The 16979-nt window shown below is 38.9% G+C and overlaps 1 protein-coding gene across 9 annotated transcripts in view; it reads left to right on the top strand.

Moving 5' to 3' along the window:
* The first annotated feature begins 2674 nt into the window (after positions 1–2674).
* The window catches only part of rubcn (rubicon autophagy regulator), a 34908-nt gene continuing 20603 nt past the window's right edge, over positions 2675–16979 (top strand). For 7 of the 9 annotated variants that reach the window (XR_013301268.1, XR_013301265.1, XR_013301270.1 and 4 more), the window contains exons 1-21: positions 2675–3105; positions 4780–4933; positions 5806–5889; positions 6275–6434; positions 6524–6630; positions 6743–6938; positions 7111–7524; positions 8584–8631; positions 9017–9112; positions 9558–9673; positions 9765–9963; positions 10107–10211; positions 11049–11123; positions 12012–12072; positions 12345–12477; positions 12746–12891; positions 13334–13398; positions 13500–13738; positions 14107–14168; positions 14267–14420; positions 15077–15170. Coding sequence is in view for 1 of the 9 variants with exons in the window: in XM_077606871.1 (XP_077462997.1) it covers positions 3068–3105; positions 4780–4933; positions 5806–5889; positions 6275–6434; positions 6524–6630; positions 6743–6938; positions 7111–7524; positions 8584–8631; positions 9017–9112; positions 9558–9673; positions 9765–9963; positions 10107–10211; positions 11049–11123; positions 12012–12072; positions 12345–12477; positions 12746–12891; positions 13334–13398; positions 13500–13738; positions 14107–14168; positions 14267–14420; positions 15077–15170 (2746 nt within the window). In the remaining 8 variants the exon portion in view is untranslated. The remainder of the gene's footprint in view (positions 3106–4779; positions 4934–5805; positions 5890–6274; positions 6435–6523; positions 6631–6742; positions 6939–7110; positions 7525–8583; positions 8632–9016; positions 9113–9557; positions 9674–9764; positions 9964–10106; positions 10212–11048; positions 11124–12011; positions 12073–12344; positions 12478–12745; positions 12892–13333; positions 13399–13499; positions 13739–14106; positions 14169–14266; positions 14421–15076; positions 15171–16979) is intronic. The other 2 variants (XR_013301272.1, XR_013301271.1) reach the window with 2 other exon arrangements.

Below are 16979 nucleotides of genomic sequence, written 5' to 3'. Positions count from 1 at the left end.
TTCACAACACCCTGCCACTGACTTATCGAAGCACTCTATATTTTTAAATGCTAATTTGACTAAACAATAAGAACAATGGTCTCAACCTATATTTATATAAGTAAAAGTGTAAAAAATAAAGTCCTTTTTTAACTAGAAGATGCCCTTTCTGGAGAAGTAGGTGGAACCATACCGTTTTAGAAAAAAATAAAACCTTTCAAAAACATGCATGCCCTCTCAACGTTCTGTCTCATTGCAAACCGTCAAAAGAGGTCATGTCGAGGTAATATCAGACCGTGTTGTGGCACCTTTGTTTCCCCCGAAAGCAGCTGTTTCTACGAACCTTTATTTGTTTTTAGGTTTATCAGCGCCCTCATGTGAATTTACTTGGCCTTTTAAATGTTTCACGAATCAGTTTAGTCTAATCTAGTTAATGATCAGATAGTCTTAAAAGAATCTCTAATGGGATTTGGATGTCTCCGTTAAATGTAGTTTATGCAATCGAGTTGCATAAATTTGTTTTTTTCCTGCTGTGCGATGTAACGGTGATTTCGTTCATTCATTTTCTGATCCGCTTTATCCTCACTAGGGTCGCTGGGGGTGCTGGAGCCTATCCTAGCTGACTTCGGGCCAGAGGCAGGGGACACCGTGAATCGGTGGCCAGCCGATCGCAGATCAGCTCTCCACCGATTCAGGTTGTCCCCCGCATGGTGCCCGTAGTTAGGTGGGATAGGCTCCAGCACCCCTCGCAACCCTAGTGAGGATAAGCGGTTTAAAAAATGAATGAATGTTACACAGCTCTTAATTGCATGGTGTTCTGACACACCTCTGTTATCTACAGTGGTGAGTCACACGAACCTTGGAACATTTTGCCCCCCAGCAACTTTGTCATCAACTTGCTCAAACTCGTCTCGACTCCTTTGACATCTTTTTTTTTTGACTTACCAGATTTAAAGGTTATCTGAGCTCAGCCATTCAATTGCAATGTGAGGTACTAAATTAATTGACACCGCTAAACATCGATATTTTCTTTAGCTTGAACCTTCTATCCAACATCTGACGGCCAATTAGGTGACCCCAATGCAACACAGATGTGACTGTTTTCAGATTCACTTATATGTATACATATACGGAGTATATAGTATATACATACATATACACTGCATAACTCATTTACTCAAACTCACTTTGGATTTGTTCCATCTTTTCCCTATTCAGAACAATACCGTATTTATGTTTGAGCTTGTGAAGAAAAATGTAGCATAAGATTCCCTTTAAAAAAAAAAACTTTTGTAAGGTAATAACAATTGAGATATCTGATTTTAGTTCTGTTTTGATTTGAAATAAAATGTAGTTTTATCAAACCTTTTGCCCTAATCAGAATAAATGGTAATCTGACTTGAATCTCTTTTTTGAACTGCTGCAATTATTCTGATCAATACTGTTTGAATCTGAAACAAAACACACAGTTACAACTGTTAGTGTGCCATTTGAAATTGTAAATTCAGCAATGTTATGTAAAATTTTCTGTTTGAAAGCATTCATTTGGATCTGTTTGATCCAGTAAGCGAATATAATGAAATTTCCGCTCTCTTGCCTCACCACTCAACATTGGCAGAAAATCACCAGCTTCATATTAAAAAGACACGGAATGTGAAATATCTCAACGTCACACGATTCCACAAAAACAAAATCTTGTGCAATCCATTTTCATCTCCTCCAATGCTTTTTGCTGCTCTATTGGCGTGTTGTGCAATGATTACTCACCCTTCAGTCATCTGAAACCACACCTCATAATTACAATGAAGAAGACTTACTGTCACATTACGTGCTGTTCACCCTAATGTGACCAAAAGGGAGTTTACATCAAGAAACCAGGTGACTAGCTAGAAATAGTCACTAGTACACTATACAACCATTTTGTATGGAGAAAGTTGGAAACATGCAAATTAATGTCTTTACTGTCATTAAAAATTTTACAAGATGAAAGTGGTAGAAACCAAAGTCAAATCTTATTACGAGCATTTCTTGTAGACTATTTCTATGAGCATGTAATATTCCATATTATTGTTAGTATCACTGTATTTATTGCATATAAATTCATTAAATAGTGTTTGTGTATTTTACTTCATTGAATTGAATTAAATTGAATGCTTTTATTGTCATAATACAAATATAGAATGAGATTTAAAGCTTAAACACAAAGTGCACAAATACAACAACAAACAGACATATAAATAATAAATGAATCGAAAAAAAGTATTTTAACAATATAAAATAAAAATCAATAATTAAAAAAAACATTTTCCAGTAGGATTTAAAATAAAAATATGTGAAAACTCAAGACCAGTGTAAATTATGGTAAGGCGTGTGCTTTGCACCTCAACAGAGTGTAAATGGCCCCGTCTAGTGGTCAAAATAGGGAGGGTGTCATACTTTTTCCAAACTAAAAACCTACGCATGCGTAGTGATATTAACTCGCGGTCACTATTACTGCGCATGGGTATATGAGCCGCCATCATGGACCATCTTTTTTTTTTTAATTCAAAGGTAAACAAATAATATATCATACAGCACAATAATGAAACACACACACACAAACAAAAAAATGCCAGCAAAAATAAATAATTACATTAAATTGGGATTGAACCCTCATTTAGGCTGCGCTAACGGAGAAGAACATTAGAGGGCGCTGTTGACCGACTACCAACACGGAAATATGTATATATAGCTTAGTCTAGACACCACAGATAATGATTGCACATTTTAGCCGTTTCATTTAGCCTAACCGTCGAGAGTAATCATTCAGATGAAAATACTAGAGTAAAATGTAAGATTACGGTCGAGGTTTACAGCGCTTTAAAAGGCACAGACGCCTCCGCCCAGTACTTGAAGCTAGCAGGTCATGTAGCTTCCCCCAGTGTTTGGATTCAGCTTCGGGCAGGCGGGGTCGAGAGATGCGGGACAAATGCAAACCCGTGCATATTTTTTGAGAAACAAAACAACGCTGCTAATTTAAGATGCAGCAAATCCAGTGACATTTGTGCAGCTACTCAGGAAGATCGGCACTCAATTGCAGTCGGAAGATATGGAGATATCGTCTGACGGAGAGGCAGCAGAACACAAGTGAGTGACAGCCGCAGACTCGAGTTCTTTCTGCGCTCAGTTTTAAATAATAATACAAAACTTTATCCACGATATACTTTTTTTGACAACACGACCACGCTCGCCAAAATATGCAATAAAAAGGGGATTGCCAGATGGCGAACTGTTAAATGCTAACATCTAGCTGCTAGGCTAACTGCTAGCTGTCATGTTTGACAGCTCCCAAATTGATACACGGAAACATGGTTGCATTTTAAAATTCGCCTTGGTTGTTGGTGTTTTTCGGCGGCGGACGTGTGTGTGTGTTATGGAAGCCAGCGTTTTAAACTTTGTGTTTCGCTAGAAACTCGTAATCTGGAAGTTTTGAGTTGGAATTGCACTAGTCAGGCCTGCCTGAGTGGGAGTGCTGACACAAACACAAGTCACGGCCGAGCACTCTACTGTGCTGTTGCTTTGGTCTGAAAGCGCTATTCAACTAAAATTCAAGCTCCAGGCGCAGAATATTTATTGTTATTATTTTTTGTTGTTGTGTATCTATTTTTTGGAGGGCCATATTTTGCGATTATTTAAATTGAATTGAATGCTTTTATTGTCATTATACAAGTACAATGAGATTTAAAGCCTCACCATCAAGTGCACAATAACAACAAACAAGTTGACAAATAAATAATCAATGAATAAGTAAAAGTAAATAAATAAATAAGTAGTCAACAACATAAATAAGTTGGGAAGTGCACAAATAACAAATAAACAAACGAACATATATAATCAATAAATAATGATAATAATAATTAATCAATAAATAAGTAGTCAACATAAGTAAGTCATAGTCAACATAGATAAGTATATAGTTAGGTCATTTTATCCACATCTGATTATAATTCATAACTGTCAAATCAAAACAATTCAGTAGAATTCCACACTTTTATGAGAACTAAGAGAACAATTGTATATACAACTATATATAAATGATTAAATAAAAACTGAAAAAATAACTCTGAACATGGCCATCTCACATGATTTTGTTGCAAATACATGCCTCCCCGAACACACAAATACAATAAAGCCATTGTTAATTTACCTAATTAATGTCATCTCAAGCCACATGACATTCTTAATATAACCTTCAAAAATGTTTTTGCTTGTCCTAATGATAAGACCTTTAATTGTTCTTATAATTTAGTGCCAGTCTGCTGACTTGAAGCGAAGGGGAGGGAGGCAATCTTTCATTATGTGAGCCAGCACTTAATGGCTGCATAAAACAAAACTTTTATTGATTTTTTTTAGGAAATCAGGCCACCATTCCACAGTTGTGATCTAAGGAACTCCAAATAGTTGTGGTGGTCTCTTTAGAATTTTTATTTGCAAAAAGTTTGAGTAAAAATGTAGGCCTGATTTTATGATTTTTGACTATCGCTGGCTATTTCAATGTTGCTACTTATCTACAGCAAGATAAAAAGGAGACGATTCATCTGTCATTTACAAATTATTTCCAGTCAGCACTTTAATTGTGTTGCTGCTTCTAGTTTTAATAACAGTTACTGGATCTGTGCTTTTTATTCCTCAAAATATATTTAGGTTGACATGCGTAATAAAATTCAACCATAACGCTAAGGTCAGCATTTCTTCTGTGTCCTTCCTCATTCTTGAACTTCTTCTCCTCATGCTGTACCCTCCTCCACATGACTTGTTCAGGCGGGAGCTTTGGAAATTGCTGTCCAGCCTGAAGACAACGGTGGAGGGCCTCCTATCCACAAACAATCCCAATGTTTGGTCCCGCTATGGTGGTCTCCAGCGCCTGCACAAGGACATGAACAGCATTCTCAGTCATGGTCTGAAGAATGAACAGGTCAGAGTTCAGTAACATATGTTTCTTTTATGAATTAGCTGACAATGGAATGGGTGTGGGAAATGCAGGTAAATAAGCAAGCCCAACTCATTGATTTATTTAGCACTTTGATAACCACAGCTGCCATCAAATGCTGTACTATACACGAATGCTGGGTAATATTAATACGTACTTATGATTTTTTTGTATGCAACCAATATATGATAATGCATGTGTTTACTGTAAATATGTTACAAAAGAGGATTTTGTTTATTTATTTTTTTCACCTTTTTATTTTGGGAAACAACACAATTTAAGTAAATGCCCAACAGCTTCATAGCTGCAAGAAAGTGTTTGTTACTATTTAAAATTCTGATCTGTATAGATGAAGGGATGATGGCATAATGTTCTTGAGCACAGTGTCTTTTCATTGAAAGCAAAGCTGCCAATTTTGTAATGCACATTCCAATATTTGATTAAGTACAGTGCAATAAGTTCCCTTTCTTGTCATTATCAAGAGCTCCCTTTTTTCCCTTTAAATAAACGTTTCTTAACTTTCATTTTCCATTCTTTGAAAATCTTTGACCAGGCCATGATACCATTCCACTTCATAATGTATTAATTGTATCAATATTTTATTCTGTGGCATTGTGGTCTTGCTTCAGGTTTGGAGAAACATGAATCATTTACATGCCAGAATAAACCTTAATTTGCATTTACATATTGGACCAAGAGGTATGAAGATCTTTCCTGATGGCAAAATTGAACACTAACACAAATTTGTGGCTACTACTTGGTCAATGTTTTATGCAAATTGACAACATTTTCAGAACATTGCATTTATGCAAACATGACTTTGTATGATACTAACTAAGCTTTTTGGGGACTTTCAGGTGTATTACAAGCAGAGAGATTACTGGCCATTTGTCTGGTGTGTTCGCCACATAAGCCCCCACCTTGCCTCACATGTTGAACAGGTACATACACTTGGTTGGAAGCAGTTTGCATGGCATGCATGAATAAAATCACCATTTTAAAATGGTATTTTATGTTTTCGTGGCCTATCTTTGTCTGATATTTAAATTTATTTTATTTATATTTGAACTGGGAAAATCTAGAAAAATATTATGATTATACTTGGGTTATCTTTGTCGGATATTTACAATTTCTTTATCTTTCAATGGCAAAAAAATTAAAAAATATTAAATTAGGAGGTGCAAATACTTAATTTTGAGTTAATGAAAGCATTATGTATTACTATATTACATTAATAAAATGTATGCTTGATGACATAATTCACATAAATGATTAATCTTGCTTTATTTTCCTTTTTCAAGTAGTTTTTTTCTCATCTTTCCACAGTTCAGTCAACTGGAGCCCGTCCTAAGCAGCAAAGTGCAGAGTGCTGGTGAAAGTTACAAGGCTGAACGCTGGTTGCTTTACAGCTTACAGGTCCACATACTGTCGGTTCAGCTCAAACCTTTGCTTAGGCATCAGGGACATACAAGAAAATATTACAATGGTAAGGTTCACGAAATTGCCTCACGATATTTTATTTTCAGTTTTATTTTTCCTCCTGCTCCAATAGTTTTTTTCCTTTTTTAATCTTAGAAGATGCCTTCTTGCTCAGTGAACCACACGTCACTGCCATGTTCCAGTGTCTTGAAGCCGTGGAGCAGAATAACCCCAAACTTTTAGCTCAAATAGACACCGTGGGGGTGGGTCGGATTATAGGTTCCATGTGTTGATTTCAAATGTTTTTCCTTCTAACCTTAATTGATTATAGGTCCTGTATCTAATCTGTTCATATGTACATCCTTCATTCTGTAGCTGTCCCCACTCAAAAACCTGCCGTGCCTCGGCCTTTTGAAAAGCCAGAGCCTATGTGTGTTGCCCGGGGCTGGCGGGGCCTGGAGAAGTGCTGACTTGGCTCCCCCAAGAGAATCTTTAAACCGGAGGCTCACCACATCCAATTGTTCGCTCAGAGATGTAGCTGTCACGACCAAGACTGACAGCAACAGCGCAAGTAAGAAAATAAGCATCGTTATACATTAATGTAACAGGAACATAGGTGAATACAATACATATATATTTTCCAAACTTTAAGTTTCCTTTCTGAATCAAGGGAAAATAGAAAAAATCCAACTTTTGCATCCAGCCCATGAATGAATTTTCAAACCTGCTCTGATCTGTTTTAGATGCTACCTCACAAGCTAGCACACGTGGTCCTCCCTGGGTGTGTGTTACCAGCCCGGAAGAGAGTCAACAAGATGTGACATCACCTTCCAGTCACGCCCCCAATTTTCCAGAGTCACTCTCTCCCCCCTCTCCGCAGCCCGATGCAAGAGATTCAGTTGATGGTGAAGATGATGATGGTCCAGAGTACCTTGCCATCGGTAACCTTGGTCAACGCAGTCGCCGAAGCACCCAAAGCTCCATACACAGCAGGGAGTCCAGCGAGAGCCTGGACCAATCCCTCCAGCCAAACTCTTCATCTCTACCACCACCCAGGCGGTCATCTTTTTCAGAGGGCCAAAGAGAGCCAGGCCGTGGGTCTCGCGGTCACACCCGCTCATTTTCCGACACAGGGATTGGCCAAAAACTCAGGAAAGGTAATTAAATCCCAACTATTGTCTGCTGTCCAATCTGAATACTAAATTAATGGGGGTGATTCCTTATTATTTGTTCTTAACTGTGCTTTGAACTGGATTTGAACTGAATAGCATTGGATGAATCAATATTCAAACATTGGAAACTAGAAGTGACTATTTAGCTCAATTTTGTTGCTCAATTAATAAGTTTCAGTCAACCAATTAAAAAAAATATGGATACATATAATTCGTAATGGAGCGGCATGGTTGTAGATCCGATTCCCCCCCACCCTGGTGATGTGAAAACGTCTTTGAGCAAGATACTAAACACTATGGTGCGTCTTCAGTAGGTGAATGATGGAAGTAATGTCAAGGCGTTTTGAGTACCTTAAAGGTAGAAAAGAACGATACAAGCGTTCCCATTTACCCAAATAGAATGTGGGTCGTTTCTAAATGTTCATAACTACTGCTTATTTAGGCAAATAATAGTATAAATGATTATTATATTCAGTGTCATGTTTTTCTTCTCTTCATTAGGCAGTGGCTAGCTCATGACTTAATGAACAACAACTACTTTGAATTGCAGGACCTTTTCTTCTTTAGACGGTATTAGAGCTCATTGTTTCCAACTCTGTGCTGAATTGGAGCATTTTTGCAGTAATCCAGTTACTAACTTTCACTTGCTTATCAGTGGCGAGCTGCTGTGGTGGGGGTGTTGTCTCGCCCTTGCTGTCTGCATAACTTGTTTGTGGAAGCCTTGTAGAGTAATCAAAATCTTGCGTCACCAGTATTCTACAAAATAAATGACCGGTAAATCTTTTTTTTCTCCATTGAACTTGAATAAAATATAGATTGAGTCAAGTTATTAGATTAATTAGGCAGGACTTCCTGGAAAAAAGGTATTCTAGTACTGTGTGATAATGGAAATATGTCCCAGGAATGAGAAATGGACAGTTTTGCCTCTTAAATTCATATTGCTTTCGGGTATTCTTTTTGCTCCCACTGTTTGACCTTATTGGTTGAGGTAACACCACACTGTCTTTCTGCTCTACTTTTTTCCTCCCTACCGTTTGCTTGAAGGAGGGGCCCACCGGAAAATCACCATAATAATAGAGGATCCGGTAGCAGGTTGTCAGTGCTATTACAATGTACTCCATCACTTAAACCCCTTCCTTCCTTTGCATTTTCACTGCATGTAAAAGGACATTATTCATTCCTTTTTAAATGAAGTTCCATTTTGTTTTTCAAGGTTGTATGTATTGCATTGCCTCTATTGTTGTGCCTTCATGTAGTGAATTATACATCCTAATGAGTTTCATTATCAGAAAGGCAGTTATGTTATTGCAGCTCTTGTGGTCTATATATATTTTTTTATTCACCTATATTAAAGGTCAACGGTCAATATTTTATCTGCATGCAAAAAAAATTTCATTATCTCATTGTAAATCCACAATTCTCTTTCTCATGAATGATGGGCCCAGGGCACTAAATATAGAACCTTTTTTTCTTTTAGAAACCTTAACTGAAGACTCCTGCATTAAGGACTACAACCCATTTTCACCACAGCTCAGTGACACCAGCACACCTACTTCCAATTACCTTGAATCTTGTGAGTTTGGATTTCCTGACACAGCATACATCACACTTTTATCAAATAATGTTTGCGTTTAACCGTAGCCAAAATATGACTCCTAAGGTGGGCAAAGCTGTGCTGGAGGGCTGCTGTGGCCGCAGCTTTTTGTTCTATTTAAGTATAGAAATGGCTTATTTTTAAAACTTAGATTGAGAAAATGTTTGATCTCAATTTAAACTAAACTTAAACTTTATTATTAAGATTATTTTTGCTGGGACGCGAATGAGTAAGGTCTCATTGGTCCTTTTAATATGTTAAAAGCTTCTTTAAGCACATGGGAGATGTACAAGTATTATAATATCCAATTTAGTTTGTGTGCAAGTCTTGAATGCATCACCTGGGATGCTTTTTTTGTCCTGTGATTTCTTGGAATTCATTTTTTTCTTTTTAATTAACATTTGTTTTGTTATGGTTGCTTCAGATGGGTCGCTGTGTAACAGACCACAAGATACTTTGTTTAGGAAGCCATCAGAAGGTCAGAGTCTCATCAGCTATTTGTCAGAGCAGGACTTTGGCAGCTGTGCTGACCTTGAAAAGGTGCCTGTCTCCTTTTAGAATTACCACTTGGACGATATGACAAAAATACTGAGCTCCTACAACCAGTTTCTGTTTCTATCGAATTATATAGGAGAACGCTCACTTCAGCATCTCTGAGTCACTCATTGCAGCCATTGAGTTGATGAAGTACAACCTGAGGCGTCAGCAGGAAGAGTGCGAGGAGGAAGGAGATAGCGACTCTGAGATACAGCAGCTCAAGCAAAAGATCCGCCTGCGAAGGCAGCAGATCCGTCGCAACCGCCTGCCACCCTCCACTCCTTCCCAACACTGTAAGCTGTCGTTAAATTTCCCCACATACCAGGTTTTTGTTTGCAAATAATTATTTTAGTAACTGGGTTATAGTTATAGTCCAAACTTTGACTTATAATTCGTTATATTCCGGTATGCCAATCTAAAACTGTTGTTTTTGTAGTGTTCCATTCAACCGATAGCAGTGGTTCAAGGAGGAGCTCCCAGGACTCCCATGGCCTATCCGATTCTGACTCTGCTGAGGAGGTGGAGGAGTGTGTATTACAAGGTACAAATTCAGACACAATTAAATTAGTAGTCATTTTTGGACTATAAGCCACACACCCCAAATTTTCACAAAAAGAAATGTTCTGTCCATAGATAAGATGCACTGGACTTTAAGATGCATGTGCCCAAGTTGTATCATGGGACAGTCAGACAAAAGACATCATCTTGTAAAATTCCATGAATCACCCACGCTGTACCCGGAGGTGCATATTTTGTGGCATGGGGCTGAGGGAAGGAAGGGGCATTCTTTGAAGTATTATTTTTTTAGTCCAAAATTACAGTATATAAATGAGCAGAAAACCATAGTTCCACTCTCATAACCATAACTCATCAAATCACTGTTGATCATTTACCATAGATAGTGTGAATTTGCAGAATAGCTGGGGTGATATTTTCCTTTGTATTGGTTTAGCTGTTCCTATCTACTGTTCACATTATTGCCCCATAACAATTTAATAGTGCATCACTGTGGAAGGGTTTGGCTTTTTTGAGATTACAGACCATTTAATGTTAGTTTTGCTCTAAATAGAAATCGAATGCAACTTTTCATTCTGAAGGGATTGTTAATTCATTCGTTTGTTACTAGTTTCAAACTTTTTTGGCCATGAATTCTACTTCTGTTTTTATTGAAAGCTTGAACTTCCCGGTTGAATTCTCATGTGGATTTGTACAGTACATTTCTTGTTGAGTTGGGATGTACTTTTGTACTTGTGTCTCTTACGGCTTGGGTGACAGTAGTCGTGTGTGTGTGTTTGCATGCAACAGAAGCAATAATTGTGTTTGAAATGTTGATGCTGTGTGGTGACGGTGGAGCTGAGTGTAAGTTTTTGTCTCTCAGATGGCTGTGAGGGCCAGTCCCTGCTGGCGATGTCTCAGAATGGCCTCTCCTTGTCACTTGCCTCCCTCTTCTCAGGTATCTCTTGGCTGTTCAGAGGGACAGGTTTCCTTGGGAAAACAATGCCCTTATTGACTCCAAACTGAGAAAATCTGTGATTTTTTTAAAAAATGATCTGTTTGTTTGTCCGTTTGTATGTGACATACATACAACAGAAAAAAGTGAGAAAAGTTCAGGTTTTCATTTTGGAGGCAATCTGGCTATGTTTTGTACAGGTGCTTGTTGCTCAATAGACTTTTGTATTTTCGAGGGCATCGAAGCCTTTGGGTTGTAGGAGGCAACTCCCATCCATTTTCTTGTTTTCCCTGTCAGATTTTTAGAAATCTACTCTGGCTTAAGAGCTGTCATTTTTTTTCCATCTACATGCATTATCTTTTTTCCCCTGTTACAAACACAATTATAAAACTTGGATAAATAGCCATTTTTGTAACACTTTATTTATATTCTTCAGGAAACAAACCCTCTAAAAAGTCCTTTAGTTTACAATGAAGTGTCATTTCTAAGATGGCAACATTTTAAATTCAAGATAGATTGTGCCGTGTTTTGCCAGTAATCCACACTAAATTGGTAAAGAAGTCAGAATTGCAGTAAATGTTTGTATGGTAATTGGGTATAAATATAAAACAAGAACATGCAAACGCCACACAGGTGGACTTATCTGGATTTGAGCCCAGGACCTCAGAACTGTGAGGCCAACACGCTAACCACTCATCCGCTGGGCTGCCTTACTGCTACTCATTGTAGCCAAATATAACATGGTTCTCTTTTACCTTTAAAAAATCTAAATGTTTAAAAACAGTGATCATAAAATGAAGAGGCAACAAAAATGTTTGTAGTATAGAGAGGTTTTGGTGTAGTTTGCACTTACCAATCAATTCTCATTTTCATGCTTGTCATATGTTCCAGAAGCAGACATAAAACGCAGAGCAAGCTCCGTCAATAGGTCTTTTCGAAGCTCCGAGTCCATGTAAGTGGAAAAACAATGTTGTAAATTGTCTATTAACTAAATATTTCTAATTTAAATGATGATTCCCGTTGTAATGTTTATTGCCATCACACAAACAACATTTTTCCAATACTTGTATGTCAGGCTGGTGATTGCTATGGGCATCAACTCATCCTTAGTATCAAGGGACATTTTTTAACGTAACCACTAATCACAACAAATGTCTCAAAGGGCTTCAGGGACTCACAGTTGACATAGACATGTTTGTATTAACTATGTGATTTATTCTTCAGTTCCCCATCCTTCCTTCAGTCCAACTCGGCAGAGTCTGTTGCCATGGGTTTGCTCAGACAGTTTGAGGGGATGCAGCTCCCTGCCGCTTCCGAGCTTGACTGGCTGGTTACGGAACATGATGCACCACAGAAAGTATGCCTTCCTGCTAAAATGGACCATAGTTTCCCATTCCCGCTCTTAGGCTGCTATGTTTTTCTACACGACAGACTTAAAAACCTTTGAGTATAGTTTTGACGATGAACCGAATATCCGTTAGTCAAGGTGCAAGATTTGAATGTATCGAAACGTATCCTTGCATAAGTAATTGCATGGGTTATGCCAAACGGAATACTATTGTACACACTAAAACATTTGTGTCACTTCAACCAAAGTCCAATTCCTTTTGTCAATTGTATTTCAGCTGCTGCCCATCCCAGACTCTCTGCCCATCTCCCCTGATGACGGAGAACATGCAGACATCTATAAGCTCAGGATTCGGGTACGAGGGAACCTGGAGTGGGCGCCACCTCGGCCTCAAATTATCTTCAACATTCACCCTCCACCCAAGTACGTGTGTGCCAGTTTTTCCAATTTTCTTTTGTCTTGTTTCGTCCATATTTGTTGTTGTTTGAAACTCTCGACTGCTTAGATTAGGGGTGTAAATTCATTGTTGCCGTGGACAAAACTGTAATTCTCACTAATGATCGACCGATTATCGGGGCCGATATTTGGACTTTCGACGTATATCGCTATCGGCATATGAAGAATTCAATCAAAACTGAGTTATTTCGTCTCAGATGCAGCCCCGCTTCTCCTCTCTCTCTCTTCTGCCTGCTCTCTCGCTTAGACATTTTTGACCTTTCAATTGTCCATATCTTTCTTTGAACCTTTTAATCTATTTAATTTATTTTGACATGCATGTGAGTTGAGAATCGTGCTAGGTGGAAGCAAACCTTCAGCTTGGTCATCCTTTGTCTTTCCTAAAGTAACAAATGCAATGTTCTATCAGGAGGAAGACCATGGTGGCAAAACAAAATTACCGCTGCGCTGGCTGTGGGACTCGCATCCACCCAGGTACAATGTGCTATACTGCTGTTCAGCACTGTACGTGTGATAATAGGCACAGTCAAATATCGAACTCATTTCTCTTGAATGCTTTCATTCTTTTTGCCAAGACTATATTAAGAGGCTACGTTACTGCGAGTATCTTGGTCGTTACTTCTGCCAGTGCTGCCATGAGAATGCCCAAATGGTGGTTCCGGGTCGAATTCTGATGAAGTGGGACTTCAGCAAATACTACGTAAGCAATTTTGCTCGTGACCTGCTGTGCAAGATTGCTGGAGACCCACTCTTCAACCCGAATGACATCAACAACAGCCTCTACAAGAAAGTGAAAGCTCTGGAGTCTGTCAGAGTGAGTCATTGCAACAGAAATCTTGCTTCATTTCTAAATTGTTCACAGCAAGCTGCAAATGTAGCGCATATAGCAGCTGTGAATACAAGCTGATGTGATTTAGTTTTTTTAATAGGTGCTGTATGGTGTGTGATTACTAAATTCAGAAAGCAAAATGAACGAAGCCATTCATGCAGTTCAATGTAACTATTAAACGATTGACAGTGTTTTTACTTATAATTTTGCTGCTGAGTGGAGAGTCTGGGGAACTTGCGTGAGGATGAAGAAATTAAGTGAAATTAGATATTATTAGTGCCATCACTATTTGTTTTAAATGCTGCATTGTTATGCTTTGTTCATCCCTGCTCTTTTCCATATTTTTGTTTTAGGTTTTAAGAATGCAGCTATTTCACATGAAAAATCTCTTCAAGACATGTCGCTTTTCAAAAGAGTAAGTTCACCGTGGTGTTTTGAGATTCATGTCACATCATTTGTATAACATGTCACTTTTAAAGCAAACCGATAATATATGTGCTTGTCATCTGTTAGTGTTCTCGAGCAGTTTGACATCCTTCCGGGTCACTTGACTGAGGACCTGCACCTTTATTCCCTAAACGACCTTTCTTCTGTACGCAATGGAGAATTGGCACCTCAAATGAAGGAGCTGCTAAAACTTGGGACTGTGCACGTAGCAGGCTGCGTGGTACGTGAAGTGTAATCGAGTTTATTTAGGCTGTTTCTTTATTGACTTTAAATGATTGTTGACACTTTACATATCTTGGTAATTATTAATACAATAACTCACTCAAATGAGCATTCGCTCTTAAATGCAAGTTGCAGTGGTAGCAGAAAAATCAAAAATATGTTTGAGAAAGCGTATTTTTGTCAATATTTTTTGTTTACAGACTATACTACTAGTTTTACTCATCTAACAAATTTCAGGTGGTCCGAGCTTTATTGGCAAATCCAAATTGTAATTCCGTCAGAATGGCTTAAACCAAAGCAAAATATACTGAAAAATATTATATTAAGAGCATCGCAAGGCGGCACAACACCAAACAAAAACGTCACACAATAAAGTGACATCCATTGTATGAGCTCCAGGCTGGTCTAATTCAACACAAGATGTGTTGTATAAATATGATTATTTTGTGCCCTCTAGTGGAAGAGCATTGACTAAATGGAATGACGTGGGATCATTTCAGGCAACATAGTTTTACCTTGTGCCATTCATTTTTTTAGTTAATTTTGGACCACCAATATTAATGAATCTTGTGAAAACAAATAGCAATGACTTCAATGTGTTCAAATAAATCCATGATGAATGCTATTGCTCATCTGTTCTCTGATTTTCTCCAGCTATGCCAGGCAAAGGGCTTCGTGTGCGAGTTCTGCGGCAATGACAAAGACATCATCTTCCCCTTTCAACTGAGCAAGTGCCAGCGCTGTGAAGGTGAGCCCTCTCTGCTGGTAGCAGGCCTAGGCGGCTTGCGAGTGCCCCCTCGTCGCAGCTCCGCTCCAGTTAGCTGGATAGACTGGAAGATCGCCAGACCTCGTAGGCTGGCAAAGGCTCTTTCCAAAGACCGGCAGGAGGGTGAAGGCGGGGAGGAGAATTTAGAGTCTGTTGAGGGCATGAACAGCAGAAACCAATCAAAGTTACCACGCAAAGGTATAGCCAAAATGGGAAAAAAGGGATTCTTTCAGAGTTTGTCTCCTGGGAAAATAGCTAAAGCTTTTTCCTGGCATCACGGAACTGAAGACGAGGAGGAGGTTACAGGAGGGAGTGATTCTGAGAGGGAAGGTGGTGATCATGGAAGCGACGAAAGTGGAGCGCTTTTCGACAAAAGCAGTCCAAAGGTTGAAGAAGAAGAAGAAGAAGACAAAAGAATCAGTTTACTTCAAATTCTCCAGTTAGAGCGGCTCAAGCAGAGCTTCTCAAAGAGAGATCAGAAGAACAGCGATAGCGAAATGGGTAGCAGCCAGGAAAGTTTAGATGACCTGGGAACTGGTCGGAGGAGGAAGGAGGGATGGTTTGGACATCTAACGAAGACCTTCTCTAAAGATGACCGTAATGATAGTAAAACGGAAGTGAAAGAGGAAGAGAAAGACCTTGAGGTGGAGGAGGGGAAAGCTGGGAAAGAGAGCAAGGGAAAAATGGAGAACTTGGCCACATCTAAATTACTGACACGGTCATTAGTTTTCCCTCAAGAGCTGAGCGTGAGCGAGGAGGATGCTGGCGGCACGGAAAATGGACAAGTGGATTTGGTCCCCGTTCAAAACAACTGGCGAGCTCGTAAGACTCGTAGAGCACGGAGAGTCACAAGAGGCAGAAAGACTTGTGAGGGGAGGGAAATTGAGACCAACGTGACGAATGCAATGAAAGGGACGGATGCCAAACTCAGTTAGGCGCAAGATGGTTCATACTTTGGGCAGTTACTCGAGTTGAGTTGCACTTTTTTTTTTAGATGGTTCGATATTATAGTAACTTTCTGAGCTTTTTCCTGCATTTTTTTCTACATGGTGGTTTCACTTGGCTTTTCAATTTTGGTGGTTTGGGGTAACATAATCTTTTTCATGATTTCTTTGGTGGTGGATCTCTTGAGGGTAGTGAAGGTCTGCAGTGTCCTTTTCTCAGTTGCTCAGGTCCTCCATGTAACAATTTCTTTGACACCACTTTCCTTCAAAGTTGATGTGACAGAGCTGCGACATAAACTTGGAATAGTTTGTATTTTTGAGTAGCTGCATGTGCCAGGAGGCTGTGATATTTAAAGACGTTAGAAGTCATTCTTCTGAAAATCCAATGACCACGAATGGGCACCTCTGCTACAGCTGAGTGTGTTTAAAGCCAAGACCAAAATAACAGGGACATGAAAAGGCGGTGGAACATTTGTGGCCTTATACAAGCAGTGTGAAAAGGCTTAATGTTCACACATTTCACTTGGAGCATTTCTAATATATTGCACTTTCATTTTATTCAATAGTCCAGTAGTGTTCGAGGATTGCGGTGGTTTCGGTGCCATGTTGTTTTAATTACTTTGAATGTTTTCGTTTTTGAGTTTGTTTTAAAATGTCGAATCACCATCTTGAGTTTCATTCTACATCAACTTGAAATAAACATTTTTGGTATGGTTTTTCCTTGTTACTTTGTGTCAGTCTCTCGTCATGGATCATATAGTGCGGACGTGTGGAGACACTGTTAGTGGAATTTGAAAAATGAGATAAAGACGGGAGTGGTAGGGTCACCTTGCTTCTGCCTTTCACC

The sequence above is a fragment of the Stigmatopora argus genome, chromosome 8 (genome assembly GCF_051989625.1).
Source record: "Stigmatopora argus isolate UIUO_Sarg chromosome 8, RoL_Sarg_1.0, whole genome shotgun sequence".
In the NCBI taxonomy this organism is placed as follows: Eukaryota; Metazoa; Chordata; class Actinopteri; order Syngnathiformes; family Syngnathidae; genus Stigmatopora; species Stigmatopora argus.
This window is presented reverse-complemented; position numbering and strand designations above follow the sequence as displayed.